Raw genomic sequence first — 14,243 nt, 5'->3', positions numbered from 1 at the left:
GGGAGGTACTCGGGGACCCCAGCACAGGGAACCCCCCCCCCGTCAAGCCCCGCCCACAACGAGGTATCCCCACTCGTTGAGCCCGCACATTGGCTGCACGGGGGCTGGGGGAGCCGTGGGTTCGAGGCTGCGCTCGGCTCAGTCGCGCTCCGCTGCCCGCCCGCCATGGCCCGGCGCAGCGCGCTCTCCATCCGCATCGTGGAGGGCAAGAACCTGCCCGCTAAGGACATGTGAGTGCCTCTGGGGGGGAGCATGCCCTGGAGGGACCCCTCCTGCCGCGGGGCGTCCCCGCAACAGGTCCCTGTGCTTTGGGAGCACCCTCAGAGTTGCCCCCCAGCAGTGCATCGGGGTTTCCCCCCCCCCCCAGGGTGGCTTTGTGGGGTCCCCCCTGCTTTGGGGGCTTCTTCAGAATGGCTGCGGGTCCCCACAGCAGTGATTGTGCTCTGGGGGGTCTCTAGGACGGCTTTGGGGTGTTCACACAGCAATGGGGTTTCTCCTCGGGGTGGCTTTGGGGCTGCTTTGCATTGGGGGCTCTGCCTAGGATAGCTTTGTGTGCCCCCAGCAGTGCTTTGGGGCACTTCAGGAGCGCTGTGATGTCCCCCCTGATTTGGAGGTGCCCTCTGGGGTGCCTTTGAGGTCCCTTCCCAGGAGCACCCAGTGCTGTGTGTGGTGTCCCAAGCAGTGCTTTAGGGTACCCCAAGCAGCACTGCCTCTTTGGGGGGCTCCCCTTGTGCTGCCCTGGGGCAGGGCTGTCCCCACCACGCACCCCACTACCTGCAGTTGGGTCCTTTGCAGGGATCCCAAATGGAGTTGGGAGGACCTTGGCTCCATTCCTCCCCCTGGCTGAAGCCTGGCTGTGGTCCGGGGGGGATCTGCTGGTAGCCCCTTGGGTCCGGCTTTCCCTCCACGTATCCCAGCATTATCCTCATCACTCTGACCCTTACGTGGTAGGATGTGGGCACAGTGTTGGGGTAGGATTGAGGGGCAGATCAAGGCAACAGGAGGCTGTTGAGGAGCACTCAGCAGCCGGGCAGGGTCAGGGCTCCCGGAAAAGCAGCAAAAATCCCTGCAGCCGTCATGGAAAAAGAGGATAAACAAGGAACGAAACATGACTTTTGTTTTATTTCCTTTCTTTTTTTAAATCCCGTGTGTCAGAGCCTGGTTTTTAAATCCCTTTGGCGCAGCTCCCTGCGGGCAGGCTCCGCTTTAGAGGGCGTTATGGGGTTTAGGAGCCTGTTGCCGCTGTGCAATAACTCCCTGAGCGGAGCTTTCCGGACCGGTGCCTCTGGGACGTGGCTTTGGGCAGGGAGAGGGAAACCCGAGCGCTGGATCCGGGCAGGATCACCCGCTGCCGCCTGACCTTGGCCGCCGTCCCCCTCCCCGCCGATGGGAGCCGGCTCCTTGGCTCCGTCCTGGCACCGCCTTTGGGATCACCGCTGCTTTCCCAGCGGGAATCCCTCTGCGCGTGTTTGCAGGTCGGAAGCTCCCGTGGGTCATGGGGCACCCCCAAACCCTTGTGGGACCCCCCCCAGCTCCTGCAGGGCTCAGCACAGGGAGCCGCAAGGGCAGGATTTGGGTGCTGTTGCTGTGATTTGTGACTGTCCCTGCTCCAAGGAGCTGTGCCACCACCACCAGCAGCATCCCTGTGACTGCGGTGGGGCTCAGTGCCACGCTCCCCACTGGCTGTGCCCATGGGTCTCCCATCTCCCCCTGCTACCAAAGGGCTGCTGGTTGGTTTTGCGTTCCACGCCAGCGCCTGCCCTGTGCCGTGCAGCCATGAAACCATGGAACTGCCCATAAAGAGGCAGGAAACCTGCTCCTGCCAAACTCCAGTGCCAGAATGTGGGCAGGAGGGAAGAGCTACAGCAGCTCCGGCTCAGCCCTGGGTGCGTTCTGCCCCTGTGTCGTCCCCCCCAGGATGCGGTGGGAGCATCAGCTCCCTCCCAGCTGAGTGCTTCACAATCCTTTCCCTGCATCTCCGTTGCAGGAAAGCAAGGGAAATAACCCGATCTGATTGTATTTTATTGCCCCCCATTCCCAAGGGCCGGACAAAGCAGCACCACTGCACCAGTGGATGCTTAACCACAGATTCAATCCTCAGCCCCCAGTGCTGGGGTGGATGGCAGCGGGGATCACACACACGTTTCTTCCCTTCCCCCCCTTATTCATACTGTACTGTGAAGCTTTAAACTTCAATCTTCATTTCCTCTTTCTAAAGCCCAGCCTTCCCCTTTCCACATGGCTCATGGCACCCCCGTCCCACACGACATGGAGCAGCCCATGTGCTGGAGCACCCTCGTGTTAGGGACAAGGCTTTCCTGCTGTCAGCATCAAGCAGCTCCCATCTGAAGCCTGCCCTGTGTTGCTGGGCAAGGCTCGGGCAGGCAGATGTTCCCTTTCTGCCTGCCTGCTCCTTGCCCGCCCCATGGTTTGCATAAGGCAGGAAATGTCAGCGACAGGCTCGAGTTAACGACGCCTCATCCCCTGCTCTCATTAAAATCCTCTGCAGAGGGTGGCTGGAGCAGAGCTGCTCTTGGCAACCTGCCTGCATCATGCGTGGACCAAGATGATGGAGCTGCCTGGGGATGGAGATGCTAGTGTGGTACCCGGGATGCACAGCACAAAGAACCTCCCTGCACCCGTGTGTGGGAGGGCACAAAGTACCCCAAACCCTTTCAATACCTTAAATTCCTTTAATTCCCCCCCCCCAGCAGTTGGCTCTCAGCCTCCCTGGTTTTGGGATGGGGACATCACTCTGTGCTTGCGGTCCCTGCCTGCAGCCCAGTCACCTCGTTTCTGATGCCCTGGGGCAATAAGCTGTAAAGCAGTGATTTCTCTTTCAGCAGCAGCGCTCAGGAGCGATGGTTCATGATGTCCCCAGGGAGGAAGTGGGGTCAGAGCATCGTGGTGGCTGCCAACAGCACGCGCTGCCTGCCCTTTGCACCCTCTGCATCCCTGGGGATGTCCTCATCCTTACAGAGGTGTCAGGGTTCCGGGTGTAACCTGGGGCTGCCGTGGCCTCTCTCCAAGTGTGTTGAATGGGGCTGCGGGTTTCTGGAGCCGCTTCAGGGAAAGGGTGGGTTTGTTTGTTCTTGGCCTTCCCGTCTGGCAGAGGAAAGCCTCTGCTGGCTGCCAGCGGGATGCGGTGGCCGGACACACTCAGGGATGTGTTCTATGGGCTGGGAGCAAAGCAGGGGCACCACGTGCTGCAGCTCTGGCCAAATCCACCTGCTGAAGCCTTTGCCTTTGGGGTGCCTCTGTACCCCATCACCCCACAGTCCCTGCAAGGGGCACTTGTGAGGCCCCCCATCTATCTGCAGGGTGGTTTGCAAGGGCTGAAGGCTTTGGTTGCCCATCACCGTGCAAGCCCCATGGGGTTGGGGTGTGGGGCCAGGGCCAGGGCCATAGCTGGTGGCCCTGACAGAGCCGTGTCCTGTCCTTCCAGCACAGGGAGCAGTGACCCGTACTGCATCGTGAAGATCGATGATGAGGCCATCATCAGGTGAGTGGCTCCATGGCCCTGCCTGGTCCTCAGATGGGCTGGCACACACTGCTCCTGTGGGTTCTTCCAGCCACCCTGCTGCAGGCCTATTATTATCATCATCATCATGATGACTATTATTATATTTTATTACTATTATATTATTATTAATATTAGTATTATAATAATATAACTGATTATTATTATTCCTCAATGCAGATATGGTGCTTAAGGGCATGGTTTAGTGGTGAACTTGGCAGTGCTGGGTTCACAGTTGGACTTGATGATCTTAGAGGTCTTTTCCTCTAAATGATTCTATGAGTCTATGAATTAACTGCAGACACAGCTCACAGCCTTGTCCCATGTCATGCCAGCCCACAGCCACAGAACAGTGACAGGGAGCCATCCCCTGCCCCACCTGAGGGATCAGATCTGTGGGTGCTGCCCCCAGCTCTGTGTCCTGGGCAGCTCATAGGGCTGGGGAAGTGGGGGTCACCTCAGTGAGGAACCCCAATCCCCTCCATCAGTGGTGCCACCTGCCCCACAGGACTGCCACGGTGTGGAAGACGCTGTCCCCGTTCTGGGGGGAGGAATACGAGGTGCACCTCCAGCCCACCTTTCACAGCATCTCCATCTATGTCATGGATGAGGATGCGCTCAGGTAAGGGCAGGTTGGCTGTGGGACATTGGTGGCTTTGGCTGCCTGCCTGCGTGCTCAACCCTGTTGTAGACACCAGAGAATCCACACCCGGCCATGCTGGCTTTGGCTTTGGGACGCAAAGGGGTGAAGTTGTTTTCACAGCTGGCAGCAAAGGGTGGCAGAGGTGCTCCATGGGGACAGACTCACTGAGGTGTCTCCATTCCATTCCTGATCCCACACCATGTCCTGCTCCTGGCTTTGGTTCTCCAGCCGCGATGATGTTATTGGGAAGGTCTGCATCACCCGGGACATGCTGGCGGAGCACCCCAAGGGTAAGGTGATGGGGGATCAGTAGAGACCCGTCTCCCACCCCTGTGATGAGCAGGACCCCAGGGTCCCCTCAGTGATCCCACATGATCCCTTTCCCGCAGGATACAGCGGCTGGATGAGCCTCAGCGAGGTGGACCCCGATGAGGAGGTGCAGGGGGAGATCCACCTGCGGGTGGAGGTGGTGGGGGGCCCGGGCCGGCGGCTGCGCTGCGCTGTGCTGGAGGCCAGGTGAGGAGGGGACGGGGACAGGGTCCGTGTGTGCAGTGGGGATGTGTCCGTGACTCGGTTTCCCCATTGGAATCAGGGTGTTCTCAGGTACCCGCCCTTGGGTGCAGAGCATCCTCTACCCAATGGGGACCCTGGGGCAGGATCCACCTCATCTGTAGGGTGTGCATCTGCAGATAGAATCATGGAATGGTTTGGGTTGGAAGGGACCTTAAAGTTCATCCAGCTCCAGCCCTTGCCAAGGGCAGGGACACCTTCCACTAGAGCAGCTTGCTCCAAGCCCCTGTGTCCAACCTGCCAGGGATGGGGCAGCCACAGCTTCTTTGGGCAACCCGTTCCATTGCCTCATGATGCTGGGGAACCGAGGAGGACAGTGGGTACCCATAGTGAAGTTGCTGTTAAATTCCCCCTCTTCTCGGCAGGGATTTGGCCAGGAAGGACCGGAATGGTGCCTCCGACCCCTTTGTCCGCTTGCGCTACAACGGGAAGACACAGGAGAGCACGGTGAGTACTCTCACCATTGAAACCATTCCACTGGGAAGCCCCGGCCTTCCCGAGGGTTGTGGGATGGGGATGGGGATGAAGCCATTGCGTTTGCAGGTGGTGAAGAGGTCCTGCTACCCGCGCTGGAACGAGACCTTCGAGTTCGAGCTGGCCGAGCCCGCCGGGGAGAAGCTGTGCGTGGAGGTGTGGGACTGGGACCTGGTGGGCAAGAACGACTTCCTGGGCAAGGTGAGCCCCGAGCCCATCCCCGCTGCCCACCCAGTGACAGGGACCCATCCCTGCCCGGTGCGTGCGCTCAGAGCTGCGGGTGCTGCTGCTGCTGCAGGTGGTGTTCGGGGTGCAGGGGCTGGCGGAGGCCGGGCAGGATGAAGGCTGGTTCAGGCTGCAGCCGGATGCATCCAAGGCGAGGGAGGACGGGTGAGTGTGGGCACAGGGGTGCTGGGGTGCTCCCGGTGCTCGGGGGGGGTGAGGAGGGGCTGTTCTGGGCAGCAGCATCGCTTTGGAGGGCAGCTCCTGGGTGTGCTGTGGTCTGGGATGGGGGCAAGCGCAGGGCAGCCCCACCTGTGTGCCCTGGGCTGTTGGGCCATGTCCTGCTTGGTGAAGTACTTCAGCCTGCCTACCTACCCAGCTACCTTTGTATCTATCTACCTATCCACCTACCCACCTACTCACCTATCTATCTATCTACCAATCTACACCTATGTGTCTACCCACCCACCTATCTATCTACCCATCTACTCACCTATCTATCTACCCATCTACCCACCCACCTATCTATGTATCTACCCACCTATCTATCTACCCACCTATCTATGTATCTACCCACCTATCTATCTACCCATCCACCCACCTATCTATGTATCTACCCATCTACCCACCCATCTATCTACCCATCTACCCACCTATCTATCTACCCATCTACCCACCTATCTATCTACCCATCTACCCACCTATCTATCTACCCATCTACCCACCTATCTATCTACCCATCTACCCACCTATCTATCTATCTACCCATCTACCCACCTATCTATCTACCCATCTACCCACCTATCTATCTACCCATCTACCCACCTATCTATCTACCCATCTACCCACCTATCTATCTACCCATCTACCCACCTATCTGTCTACCCATCTACCCACCTATCTATGTATCTACCCATCTACCCACCTATCTATCTACCCATCTACCCACCTATCTATCTACCCATCTACCCACCTATCTATCTACCCATCTACCCACCTATCTATCTATCTACCCATCTACCCACCTATCTATCTATCTACCCATCTACCCACCTATCTATCTACCCATCTACCCACCTATCTATGTATCTACCCATCTACCCACCTATCTATGTATCTACCCATTTACCCACCTGTCTATCTACCCACCTACCTATGTATTTACCTACCTACCTGCCCGCCCATCCCTCCCTCCACCCCGTGCCCCTGCAGGCGCCGAGGCAGCCTGGGCTCGCTGCAGCTGCAGGTGAGGCTGCGGGACGAGACGGTGCTGCCCTCGCACTGCTACCGGCCGCTGGTCCAGCTCCTGTGCCAGGAGGTGAAGTCGGGGCTCCAGGTGAGGGTCCATGCAAAGCACCCGGTGTCCCCCAGCTCCGGTGTGCCCCTGCCCATGGCATCGCGGTGCCTGTCCCCACCAGGATGGCCAAGTGCATCTGGTCACCCTCCTGGATGAAACCACCACAGCCGAGTGCCGGCAGGAGGTCGCCATCAGCTTGGTCAAACTCTTCCTGGGCCAAGGGCTGGCCAAGGAGCTCCTGGACCTGCTCTTCGAGTTGGAGCTGGCCAAGCCCTGTAAGGCGGGAGCAGGAAGCGGATCTTGAGGCTTCCAACCATCTCCTGGGGCTGCAAAACCTCAGCGTGGTGATTTTTGGGGGTGCTGGTTGAGGTTCATGTACTCCGGGGGGGGCGCATCCCTTGGGTCCATCCCAAACAGCTCCTGGGCTGAGGTTGGTGGAAGAGCAAGTGGTCTGGGGTTAGGGAATCCCCATGGAAACGGCAGGGGCTGGAAGACGCAGCCCATAGAAGTAACCCCATGTTGTAGCTGCCTTGGGGGGTGACCTGTGGCTGTCCCCCAGGCTGCAGACCCTCTCCTGTTTTGCAGGCGAGCCCAACACTTTGTTCCGGAGCAACTCCCTGGCTTCCAAGTCGATGGAGTCCTTCCTCAAGGTGCCACAGTGCCTGAAACCTGGCTCTGGGCTGTCCCCACTGGGGCCAGCTCCCAGTGCTGCTGGGAGGGCTGGTGGGGCTGTGCCTGTTCTCTGTGTGGGAGGTTGGAGATCATCCCCTGGCTCACCCTTACCGGGGACTGTGGAGGTGGTGGTGCCAAACCTGTGGCCGTGCCCCCCCATCAGCATCCCTGCGTGGTCCCTCTGCAGGTGACGGGGCTGCCGTACCTGCACGCTGTGCTGGGCCCCACCGTCAACCGCGTGTTCGAGGAGAAGAAGCACGTGGAGCTGGACCCCGGCAAGGTGGAGACCAAAGATGTTGGGTAAGGGGTGCATGGGGCCATGGGGCAGGGGGGACCCTGGCCATGGGGTGGTGACAATGGCGGTGCCCGCAGGTGCTCGGGGCTGCACCGGGTGCAGACGGAGGGCGAAGTGATCGAGCAGGGCCGCCAGCACCTCCAGTCCTACCTGGAGGAGCTGCTGGATGCCATCGTCAGGTCGGCTCCCACGTGTCCCCCCGTTATCCGTGCTGCATTCCGGCTGCTCTTCCAGCGCGTCGGGGAGCGCTTCCCACAGCACCAGGTTGGGCTGGGGTTGAACAGGGGCAGTCCCCAGCTCTGGTTGATGGGGTCCCTATTGGGCATGGGGCAGCCCCCCAGGGATGAGGCGCAAGGGGGACAGTGGGGCTGTGCTGGACCAAATAGCAAGGATCTGAAGGGGGGCTACAATGGTGCTGGGGAGGGGCTCTTCATCAGGGACTGTAATGATAGGACAAGGGGTGACGGGTTCAAACTGAGATGGGGGGATTAGGTTGGATATAAGGAAGAAGTCAGGGTTAGCTGTGGCTGCCCCATCCCTGTCAGTGTTCAAGGCCAGGTTGGATGGGGCTTGGAGCAAGCTGCTCTAGTGGAAGGTGTCCCTGTCCATGACAGGGGCTGGAGCTGGATGAGCTTTAAGGTCCCTTCATCCCAAACCATTCCATGACTCCATGTCCCTCAACGGTCCATGTGCTGCCGGGGCTGTCCTGTGCTGGGACAGACCCCCCCCCCCCTCCAACCTTGTTGGCTGCAGCACATCAAGTTCGTGGCCGTCACCAGCTTCCTTTGCCTCCGCTTCTTCTCTCCGGCCATCATGACCCCTAAGCTGTTCCACCTGCGGGATGCTCACGCTGATGCTCGCACCAGCCGCACGCTGCTGCTGCTGGCCAAGGTGGGATGGGGGGCACACGGAGGGGGGTGGTACTGTTGCCCTGCTTCCCATTGGGAAGTGCTGTGCGTGCCGCCGGTGACGCTGCCATCCCGGGGGTCTCCAGGCCATCCAGATGGTGGGCAACATGGAGCCAGCAGCCGGGCGGGCCAAGGAGCCGTGGTTGGCCCCGTTGCTGCCCACCCTGCAGCAGGGCATCGCCCGGATGAAGGACTTCATCACCCGGTTGGTGGAGATGGAGGACGAGGAGGAGGAAGGTGAGGGGCGGCCGCTGCCCCCCCCCAGCGCGGTGCTGAAGGAGGGGCTGCTCTTTGTGCACAAGACACGGGGCAAGGGGCCGCTGCTGAGCGCTGCATCCAAGAAGCTCCACTTCTGCCTCACTGGGGAGAGCCTCAGCTTCAGCAAGAGCCCTGGAGCCGAGGTAGGGGGGTCCTGGGGGGTGGTGGGGGGGCAGCGAGGTGGCACTGACCCCCTGTGTGTGTCCCCTCCATCAGCAGAGTGGTGCCATCGCCCTGCCCGACATCCTTGCGGCAGAGAAGGTGGAAGAGAAGAGCTTCGGGAGCTCCCACGTCATGCAGGTGGTTTACGTGGATGCGGGCGGGCAGCAGGAGACGGCTTACCTGCAGTGCAAGGTGGGATGGAGATGGGGGGCGCGCATGGGGGGTGTCACAGCACGGGACCCCCCTTTTCACCCCTAACCACCCCCTGCAGTGCGTGAATGAGCTCAACCAGTGGCTGTCAGCCCTGCGCAAGGCGTGCGGCAACAACCCCCGTGTGCTCCGTGCCTACCACCCCGGCGTCTTCCGCGGGGACAAGTGGAGCTGTTGCCACCAGAGGGACAGGATGGGTACGAGGAGGGGACCCCCGCAATGGTGCTGGTGGGGTCCCCCCATACCCTGACACTGCTGCCCCGCAGGGCCGGGCTGTGACCGGACCCGGCATGGGGTCACCCTGCAGGACTGGAGCGACCCCATGGACCCCGCGGTGGAGGCTCAGCGCCTGTTCCATCACCTCCAGGGGCTGCGGGACACCCTCAGGTGAGCCCCAACCCCGGGGGGACCGCCCTTAAACCCCCCATCTAATGCTAAGGTTCCATCCTTCTCCTCCCTGTATCCCCAGGGAAAAGTACTGGGAGCTGCTGGAGGCCACCCAAAACGGTCCTCAAGGAGAAGGTAGGGTGGTGCTGGGCATGTCATGGTTGGGATGTGCCCTGGGCATCGGGGGCTGCGCTGTTGGGGGTGCAGGGTCTCACTGTGCTCACCCCTGCAGGTGCCCCCCTGCCCGAGGGGCTGCGCCGGCTCTTTGGGGTGCTGGGGGAGCTGGAGAGCTGCCACCGCCAGGCACAGCCCCCGGCCCCCCCTGCGCCCACCCTGCTGCAGCTGCAGACATGAGGGACCCCCCCCCACCCCGTGTCCCTGCTCCTTGGGGTGGCAATAAAGCTCTTTGTACCCTGCAGCCCTGTCCCGGCCCTCTGTGGTGGATGGGGATGGGGACACGGATGGGGCTGGTGGTGATGGGGCTGGTGGAGGCACTGGTCACATCCCTGCCGGTGTCACTGATGGTGGTGCCCCTATTGGGACCGTCCCTGATGGCATCGCGGGTGTCGGTGCTCCTCAAGACATCATTGACGACCTCAGTGGTGGCCCCGCTGGTGTCCTTCGTGGTGGCACCAGTTGGGGAATGCCGATGGAGGAGTCAACCCATGGTTTTGCTGCTGATGGCATTGGTGGTGACGTCAGTGCCAGTGCTGACATCAATGCAAAGTGGTAACATCAATGCCATTGGTGGTGACATCAATGCCAAGTGGTGACATCAGTGTAAGCAGTGGCGACGCCAGTGCCAAGCGGTGACGCCGATGCTAAGCAGTGACATCAGTGCCAAGCGATGACATCAATGCAAGCGGTGGTGACACCAGTGCCAAGCCGTGACACCAGTTCCATTGGTGACATCAGTGCCAAGCGATGACATCAGTGCCATTGGTGGTGACATCAATGCCAGGTGATGACATCAATGCCATTGGTGGTGACATCAGTGCCAAGCGATGACATCAGTGCCATTGGTGGTGACATCAATGCCAGGTGATGACATCAATGCCATTGGTAGTGACATCAATGCCAGGTGATGACACCAATGCCAAGGGGTGACATCAATGCCAGGTGGTGACACTAATGCCAAGGGCTGATATCAATGCCATTGGTGGTGACATCAATGCAAGCGGTGACACCAATGCCATTGGTGGTGACATCAGTGCCAAGCGGTGACACCAGTGCCAAGGGGTGATATCAATGCCATTGGTGGTGACATCAATGCAAGCAGTGACATCACTGCCAAGCATTGACATCAGTGCCATTGGTGGTGACATCAGTGCCATTGGTGGTGACATCACTGCCAGGTGATGACATCAATGCCATTGGTAGTGACATCAATGCCAGGTGATGACATCAATGCCATTGGCACTGACATCAATGCCATTGGTGGTGACACCAACGTCAAGTGCTAACACCACCGTTGCCCCTTCTAACGCCACCTCTGCTGCCGCCATCTCCGCTCGTGACGTCACCGCTGACGTCACCGCCGCCGGTCTGCATCATCACGCCGGGCCAATAGCACCGACTCCTCCCGCCCGCCTGGGGGCGCTGCCGCCGCAGCGGGAGCGGGCGGAAGAGGCGGGGCCTAGCGGCGGCGGCGGCGACATGAACGCGCCTCCGGCCTTCGAGTCCTTCCTCCTCTTCGAGGGCGAGAAGAAGTGAGCGGAGGAGGCGGGGAGCGGCTGTGGCCGGGGCAGCGGCATCGCTTTGGGGCCGCGGGGGTCGGGGGGGGAGGTCCGGGCCTCCCCCCCGATCCCCGTGGCCCCATAGGCCTTATAGGCCCCGTAGGCCTTATAGGCCCCGTAGGCCCTATAGGGCCACTGCCTGAGGCGCTTATACTCCCCTGTGTATCCCTTTAGGATCTCCATCAACAAGGACACGAAGGTGCCCAACGCCTGCCTGTTCACCATCAACAAGGAGGACCACACGCTGGGGAACATCATCAAGTCGTGAGGAAATTAGGGGGGGAAGGGGGTGTGTTGGACAAGTCCTCAAAACCACTGGTTTTCAATGAGCTTTTACTAGAAAATGAGCTTTTCGGTGGTGTTTTAACAAAAAATGAACTTTTTTCCTGTGATCTTTTAATAAAAAAATGATGTTTTCAATGATCTTTTGATGCAAAGTGATCTTTTTCAATTATCTTTTGATATAAACGATCATTTTTTATGATATTTTGATATAAAATGATCATTTTTTATGGTCTTTTAATAGAAAATGAGCTTTTCAGTGGTCTCTTAATAGAAAACGATCGTTTTCAATGATATTTTAATAGAAAATTATATTGTTCAGTGATCTTTCAAAAGAAAACGAGCTTTTCAATGATTTTTTGATACAAAGTGATCTTTGTTAATGATCTTTTGATATAAACAACCATTTCTTATGATATGTTGATAGAAAATGATAATTTTTTATGGTCTTTTAATAGGAAATGATTTTTTCAATGGTCTCAATATAAAAGGATCGTTTTCAATGATCTTTTGAAATAAAACTTTTTCATTGATCTTTTGATACAAAATGATTGTTTTCAATGATCTTTTGATACAAAACAATGTTTTTTTAATTATCTTTTGATATAAAATGATCATTTTTTTATGATCTTTTAATAGAAAATTATCTTTTTCAATGTTTCTTTGCTATAAAAAAGCACTTACATTCGTGCTGTGGGGTTGTTCATTGCTGCTTTCCCATTCCAGGCAGTTACTGAAGGACCCCCAAGTGTTGTTTGCAGGGTACAAGGTCCCGCACCCACTGGAACACAAGATCATCATCCGTGTCCAAACCACCCCTGACTACAGCCCGCAGGAGGCGTTCACCAATGCCATCACAGATCTGATCAGCGAGCTCTCCCTCCTGGAGGAGAGGTTCAGGGTATGTTGGTTTCCTTTGAGCTCCTTGCAGTTCAGAGTGAAACAACAGGAGGGGTACTGCTGATAGTTTAGGTTAACAGCTTCATCACTGCCGTGCAGCACCACAAGGCAAAGGGCTGGGTCCTGCACTTGGGCTGCAACAATTGCCCCATGCAATGCTACAGGCAGGGGAAGAGTGGCTGGAAACTGCTCGTGGGGAAGGATGTGTGGGTGCTGATTGATGGAGCTGAGCATGAGCAGCTTGTGCCCAGGAAGCCGCCTGTGTCGGCACCAGTGTGTCAGCGGGGCCAGGGCAGGGATTGTCGCCCTGCACTGGGCATTGGTGATGCCGCACCTCGAACCCTGTGTTCAGCTCTGGGCCCCTCACCACAAGAGAGACATTGAGGTGCTGGAGCAGGGCCAGAGAGGGGCAGCGGAGCTGGTGCAGGGCCTGGAGCACAAGTGTGATGGGGAACGGCTGAGGGACCTGGGGGGGTCAGTGTGGAGAAGAGAGGTCCCTACAAGTGCCTGACAGGAGGATGGAGCCAGGAGGGGCTGGGCTCTGCTCCCAAGGAACAAGGGAGGGGACAAGAGGAGACGGCCTCAAGCTGCACCAGGGCAGGTTTAGATGGAGCTGAGGAACAATTCCTGCCCCAGAGGGTGCTCAGGCATTGGAACAGGCTGCCCAGGGCAGGGCTGCAGTCACCGTCCCTGCAAGTGTTCACACCCCGTGGAGATGAGGCCTCAGTGCCATGGGGCAGTGGTGGCCTTGGCAGTGCTGGGGACCTGTTGGACTTGATTTAAGGTCATCATTTTTTGGTTATCTTAAAGCTCTTTTTCAGCCTGGTTGATTCTATGATTATTTGGCTCCTGTCCTCCTGGCTGTGCTTAAGGGTTATTTGCACATCTGATGAGGGTAACTCCCTAGGTGCCCAACATCGGTTCTCTCAGTCATCTTAATGTAGAAAACAATTTTCCATCCTTCCAAGTGTTTTCTGTGACAGTTTTAGGAAGTTTTGGACCACTTTTCATTGCTTTACTCTGCTGTGCCATTGTATTTATTTAGCCCCTGATTTTTGAGACTTAATCTGCCCAAAAGGCTATTAGCAAAACCAGGGAGGGTGTGACTAGGATAATGTCTGTGTCGTGTTCTCTGATGCGCTGGTACAAGGTCACAGTGCACCAAGTCTGTAAATACGGTGTGGTTTTGCTTGAAGTATTATTTCTCTGGATGGGGTAGAGGTTTCCACTGCTGGTTTGTGGTGGGGCTGTGTCTCACAGGAGACTGTTAGGAATGTTTAAACCACCTCCAGCCCAGTAACAGTTCTTGTCTGAGCATTTGTGTTTGTGTTTTACAGGTTGCCATTAAAGACAAACAGGAAGGAATCGAGTAAAATCACCCTGCTTAGAGCAGGCTCTACTTCCGAGGCAGAACCATGTGGCTGTTTGTTAGGTGAATCGTGGATTCAAACTCCCATTCATGGCCAATATTTTCCCCCTTAACCCACTCAGGTTTAAGCAGCAGTGGTGTTTTGAGTTTGTTTTTTTTGTGATATATTTTGCCAAGAGGAGAACTGTCATGTCTGAGCTGATGGATAAGGCATTAAAATGATTTCTACTTTCCCAATTGGAGCCTTAATGCAAATATTTGTGCTGTTGGTGAGGTTGGTGTGAGTGCACTTCCAGAGGAGCCGCTGCTGTGAGACAGCAGTGGATGAACTCTCTGCT

General features: G+C 57.4%; 2 protein-coding genes across 2 annotated transcripts; both read left to right on the top strand.

Annotated features, from left to right (window-relative positions):
- The first annotated feature begins 106 nt into the window (after positions 1–106).
- LOC130599937 (ras GTPase-activating protein 4-like) lies at positions 107–9,984 on the top strand. Its single transcript, XM_057410791.1, has 20 exons — positions 107–230; positions 3,446–3,502; positions 4,029–4,142; positions 4,392–4,453; positions 4,553–4,679; positions 5,099–5,180; positions 5,277–5,408; positions 5,506–5,597; positions 6,642–6,765; positions 6,848–7,001; positions 7,312–7,376; positions 7,586–7,698; positions 7,771–7,957; positions 8,447–8,584; positions 8,688–9,002; positions 9,076–9,213; positions 9,293–9,428; positions 9,498–9,618; positions 9,701–9,753; positions 9,851–9,984. The coding sequence occupies exons 1-20, from the start codon at positions 166–168 to the stop codon at positions 9,970–9,972; spliced, it is 2,397 nt and encodes a 798-aa protein (XP_057266774.1). The 5' UTR covers positions 107–165; the 3' UTR covers positions 9,973–9,984.
- Positions 9,985–11,237: 1,253 nt separating this feature from the next.
- Positions 11,238–14,142, top strand: POLR2J (RNA polymerase II subunit J). Its single transcript, XM_057410790.1, has 4 exons — positions 11,238–11,327; positions 11,529–11,618; positions 12,363–12,537; positions 13,874–14,142. Exons 1-4 carry the CDS (start codon positions 11,275–11,277, stop codon positions 13,907–13,909), a joined length of 354 nt encoding a protein of 117 aa, XP_057266773.1. The 5' UTR covers positions 11,238–11,274; the 3' UTR covers positions 13,910–14,142.
- The last annotated feature ends 101 nt before the right edge of the window (positions 14,143–14,243 follow it).

This window comes from Pezoporus wallicus, unplaced genomic scaffold (genome assembly GCF_028554395.1).
Source record: "Pezoporus wallicus isolate ANWC-B61680 ecotype Strahan unplaced genomic scaffold, APGP_CSIRO_Pwel_v1 contig_8705, whole genome shotgun sequence".
NCBI classification, from domain to species: Eukaryota; Metazoa; Chordata; class Aves; order Psittaciformes; family Psittacidae; genus Pezoporus; species Pezoporus wallicus.
This window is presented reverse-complemented; position numbering and strand designations above follow the sequence as displayed.

What these genes read in the sequence shown, in the direction of transcription:
- LOC130599937 (XM_057410791.1), top strand. Translation starts at nt 166, where the DNA reads ATGGCCCGGCGCAGCGCGCTCTCCATCCGCATCGTGGAGGGCAAGAAC. An exon ending in TGCGCTGTGCTGGAGGCCAG is followed by an intron (nt 4,680 to 5,098) that starts GTGAGGAGGGGA and finishes TCTTCTCGGCAG; the next exon opens with GGATTTGGCCAGGAAGGACC. An exon ending in GTTGGAGCTGGCCAAGCCCT is followed by an intron (nt 7,002 to 7,311) that starts GTAAGGCGGGAG and finishes CCTGTTTTGCAG; the next exon opens with GCGAGCCCAACACTTTGTTC.
- POLR2J (XM_057410790.1), top strand. Translation starts at nt 11,275, where the DNA reads ATGAACGCGCCTCCGGCCTTCGAGTCCTTCCTCCTCTTCGAGGGCGAG. An exon ending in CTCTTCGAGGGCGAGAAGAA is followed by an intron (nt 11,328 to 11,528) that starts GTGAGCGGAGGA and finishes GTATCCCTTTAG; the next exon opens with GATCTCCATCAACAAGGACA. An exon ending in TCCTGGAGGAGAGGTTCAGG is followed by an intron (nt 12,538 to 13,873) that starts GTATGTTGGTTT and finishes TGTGTTTTACAG; the next exon opens with GTTGCCATTAAAGACAAACA.